At 37.7% G+C, this 4,448-nt stretch overlaps 1 protein-coding gene across 1 annotated transcript; it reads left to right on the top strand.

Annotated features, from left to right (window-relative positions):
- The first annotated feature begins 3,351 nt into the window (after positions 1-3,351).
- LOC147622750 (uncharacterized) lies at positions 3,352-4,172 on the top strand. The gene is made up of 2 exons (XM_086822690.1): positions 3,352-3,887; positions 3,961-4,172. Exon 1 carries the CDS (start codon positions 3,371-3,373, stop codon positions 3,857-3,859), a length of 489 nt encoding a protein of 162 aa, XP_086678816.1. The 5' UTR covers positions 3,352-3,370; the 3' UTR covers positions 3,860-3,887; positions 3,961-4,172.
- Positions 4,173-4,448: the final 276 nt, after the last annotated feature.

Raw genomic sequence — 4,448 nt, 5'->3', positions numbered from 1 at the left:
TCAAGAAGTTTGGTATGGATAGCTACAAGCCAATGTCTACACCAATGGAATCCAATCTGAAGCTGATAAAGGATGAAACAGGTCATCCTTCTGCTACATGTGGAACTCATTGGTTCTCTTATTTACTTGACTATCACTAGGTGTAACCTCTATTTTGCAGTAAATAGTATTGCTCAGTTTATGCAGAACCCCAAATTATCTCATTGGACTACTACAACTAAAAGAGTGCTTAGATACTTGAAAGGCACTCAGCATTGGGGTATCTTATATATAGGTGACACACTAAGTCTGCATGGGTTTAGTGATTCTGACTATGTAGCTTGTTTGATGGACAAAAGAAGCAACAGTGGAAATATCGTCTTTCTTGGTGTAGGAGCCATTTCATGGTGTTCTAAGAAGTAGAATACAGTTAGCCTTTCCTCTACAAGGGCTACATACAAGGCTTTAACCACCTCAGCCTGTAAAGATATATGAATAAAATGATGCTTGTAAGAACTTGGTCTTTATGGAGTCAGCTATCTAAACAAAGGTTTAGAGATGTTGATGATCTTGAGGAAAGGTGTTAAAAGATGTAAGTTCAGACCACCTTTAAGGTTTTCAAAGCCTTGAAAATGTGTTGCTTCTTTGGTGAAAAGAGATTCCTACATCAAAGGAGGAATTGCAGGCCACAATCTTCTTAGGAGACAATTCTGCAAAACTGCCCTAACCAGCACAATTTAGCTGATAGGATGCTGCAATGATGTGACACCATTATAAAAGCCTATCTTGTATACTGTTGACACTAAACAAGAGTGAAAAGACAATGAACAAAAGCTAGGTGAGTATGTAGCCTAAGCCTAACACGACAACATTGTATGAATTATCAAATCTGAGCTGATTGCGCTCCTCGGCATTAGGATAAGGTTTTGGGGATTGTCCCTTCCACATTTGAGTCAGAATTTATCATTTGTTGTATCTCATCTGATTCAGTAATATAAACAGTGCTGAGTTGATTTCAGCTTGTTTATTCAATATGATTGCTGGTCGTTATGTCAAATTTCCTTGTCCCCATAATTTTAATAGTAATTTGGATAGAATATTTATGGGTTGTTTGGATTAATCGTAATTTCCTATTTAACCATGCAAATGCTAACATGCTCCTTCCTAGTCTGAGATGTGAATTACATGTGTAGATGAAAATGTTGAACAAAGCCACCATCAAGTCTTTTGAAGCACAGTATACAAAGAATGACTTTGATAAAATGTTGTAGATGGGGAAAGCCAACGAAGAATTTGAGGACAAGATTCAACTGAATTCATAAACACTTGCTGGAATAGGATGGATAAGTAGCCATGGAGGAGGTTGATACCATGAGAAGGGACACAAAGCTGGCTAAATATATTAAGAACCTTACATGTTTGAGAAATCATACGTACGGCAAAGGAGCTCAAAGTCTGAAGTTGTTCTTCTTCTACTAAAAAGAAATGTAACATTTTGTAATTGTGCATTTGCTCGCTTTATAATATAAATATACGCTTTTGAAATAAAAAAAGATACTATCAAATCTTTATAATATCATGTCTTTGACCTCATGGGTTGCGGACTTTGACCTCATGGGTTTCGGACTTCACCACTTCAAAGTCATGCATGGTTGCACCTCTCACATCATTTAGTGCGATACCACATGCTACTCCACCTTCATAATTGATGAGGTTAATAATACCCCTTTTTACTAAAAGTTTACTAAAGCCTTCTGCCATAAAGACAACCTTTTTATCTAAGCTCACGGTCACCAACCTTGACCTCTACTGTGAGCTCCTCACAGCATTTAAAGTTCTTTTAAAAAATGTTTTTTCGTATTTTAAAAACCTTATAAGTCTCTTACCATGCATTGCATCTTGATCTATAAAAGTTGCTCACGTCCTTGCATTCTTTGTGTGAAATTTAACAACATGAAAGTGTGCTTCTTGTAATAAACACCATATCAATATCTACGTCTCCAACAACCACCATCATTTCCATCACCATACATGAATTTATGGTAGGAATTATGATTAAAATGCAATGAAAGTGAAGTGCAACATAGTCCTGAAGGGGGAGATGTGCTCTACATATAATCAAGAGATATGCATGGTCCTAGCAACTAGGGGGATGCACAAGGGCCCCTTGTCTCTTGAGGCCATGGTGGAAGGTATTTGAGATTCTCGTTAATGACTAATGAACAAGCTCAATGGTCTTAAGGCACGCATCATAGTTGAGGTTTTTGTTCTGAGAAGTTAATCCATGAAATATATATTTCCACGTTTTTTATTATTTATGAATTGGAGTTAATTCATGGAATATACATTCCCACATTTCCCATTTTTATGAATTCTCCTAGATGAGTTTAGATTAGGATGCCTTTCTAAATTCAGATAAAAAACAAAGTGATCAAAAAAGACAAAAAACAAACAACACAATGGGATAACAAAACCAATAGGTATTATAGATAACAACATGAATCAAAAGGAAAGAGCTTTGTCATAGCCATAATTGTAATCATATAATGGCAAGCAATCCAAGCATACGGAGAGAAAAAGTAGCAAACGAACGAAAAGTAACAAACCACGTCACGAATGGAGAAGATAGCAAGAAGAATAACAAATACACTATACATGTGGATGAAAAGGGTTACCTTTAGTACGACACTTTAAATGCGAAATTAGATGTAGATTACATGTGCTACGGTAGACCATGAAAGGTGTAATGCAAAAAAAAAGGGCTTTCATTCAACAAAGAACCTTACAAAATGAACCATACAAAAATTAATGCAACACAAGAAAAAAACCATTTTAGTGTATATATATAAACCTTAGACTTTATACGGTTACAAACCTTGTAAAGTCTAAGGTTACAAAATTTACATCTTCTATCGCCAAAGCTTTAATTAATACATACCCTATACCTTAAGGTGCCCCTCTCTCCCTACCTTTCCCGTCTAAGTGAAAAAGAATGAGCCCTCTTGCCTTTTTAAAGAAAATCATGAGCCCAAAAAAAGAATCATTATGGAGGAAATCATGAGCCCAAAAAAAGAAACATTATGGAAGACCTGAACCTTTAAAAATAGAAAGCAATGGAGGCTAACATAGATAAAAAGCAAGCAAAAATAGAAAACACAATAACATTTCCATTTTTGACCTTACAATAAAACCTTAATAAACATAACAAAATTTTGTTGCGTTGAACCCAAGGTTTGTACACACTAACTAATTAATTAATCACACAAAAAACACGTTTTGGGTGCATAAATATATATTGGGGGCGCCCATTGTTTTTGCGAGAAAGGAACTAAGGTCCTCCCCCGCCGTCGCGGCCCATCGTGTAAAGGCAAATCCATTTTCCACAGAACTGATGGCCGTTGCTGCGGGCGACTGTTCTAGACTCTCGACACGCGCACCTTCTATCCATAGATTTATAAGAGAGGAAGCACTACCCAACTCTGCAGAGTCTGCACACTATTACACCGCAGAACATCCTCCATTCCGATCATCCTTGCCATCTATCACTAAAATGGACGGCCTCGATTTCTTCTTGCCCGACCTGTTTACCAGCAAGCAGCACGGCGAAGCTCCTCTAATTCGCACTGCTACTGATGAGCCCCCCACTGCTGTTAAGTGTTGTACTGCTCTCGAAAACCATAGTAGTGATCATGCGAGCAACGTCACGAGCCGCCGCTTTATCTCAGGGATTATTCATCAGGCTTCTAGCATCTCCATGAGCGAGCAGGCCTTCGTCATCTCTCAGCTGGGGAGCCCTCTTAATGGTGGTAGTCCTAGTCGCCCGCCGCTCATCAAGCAGCTGCATTTTTATCCCCTCGTGGACGCACCGGAAGTGCTCTAACATGCGCCTCCATGTGATAAACCCCCGTGTAAATAATCTCATCTTTTTGGGATTGCGATCCATGTATGTTGTTAAAAAAATCAACTGTTTGTTTTTGACAGAAGCAGAGAAATCGATATGGCGTGTCTGCGACTGTGGGTTGTTAAGGAGGAGTATTAGAATATATGAAGAAATACACTGGTTAAGTATTTAGCAACGTTTTCTTTTCTACTACATGTGTCTGAGTACCCTTTGATGTATATGTTTTGCAATTTGAGTACCCTTTGGTGCATATGTTTTGCAATTTCAACTCTAATGAAAAGCAATTGTTTTGTAGAAAAAGCCATTGTTTGTTGTATGTAAATTGTGGCATTGCTGGTGTCCAAAAAAGCCTAGTTTGCAGTGTATTTTTCTTGCTTGAAATTTTGCTTTGCTTCCCTTTTCAAAGGGACAAAATTTATATTTTAGTTATAGTCCCAACATTTGTCTAGTTTTTAGTGCCGAATATCAGCTACTTTTGAGCATCACCTTTATTTTGATTGGTTGGGAATTCTTTTCCTTTTAGATCAAGGAGTTTGTATTGTTATGGTGTGGGGGTCTTTCCCATGTC

This window comes from Cibotium barometz, chromosome 28 (genome assembly GCF_041138505.1).
Source record: "Cibotium barometz isolate CiBa-2024 chromosome 28, ASM4113850v1, whole genome shotgun sequence".
NCBI lineage: Eukaryota > Viridiplantae > Streptophyta > Polypodiopsida > Cyatheales > Cibotiaceae > Cibotium > Cibotium barometz.
Note: the sequence above shows the minus strand (reverse complement) of the source record. Positions and strands in the feature narration are given on the sequence as shown.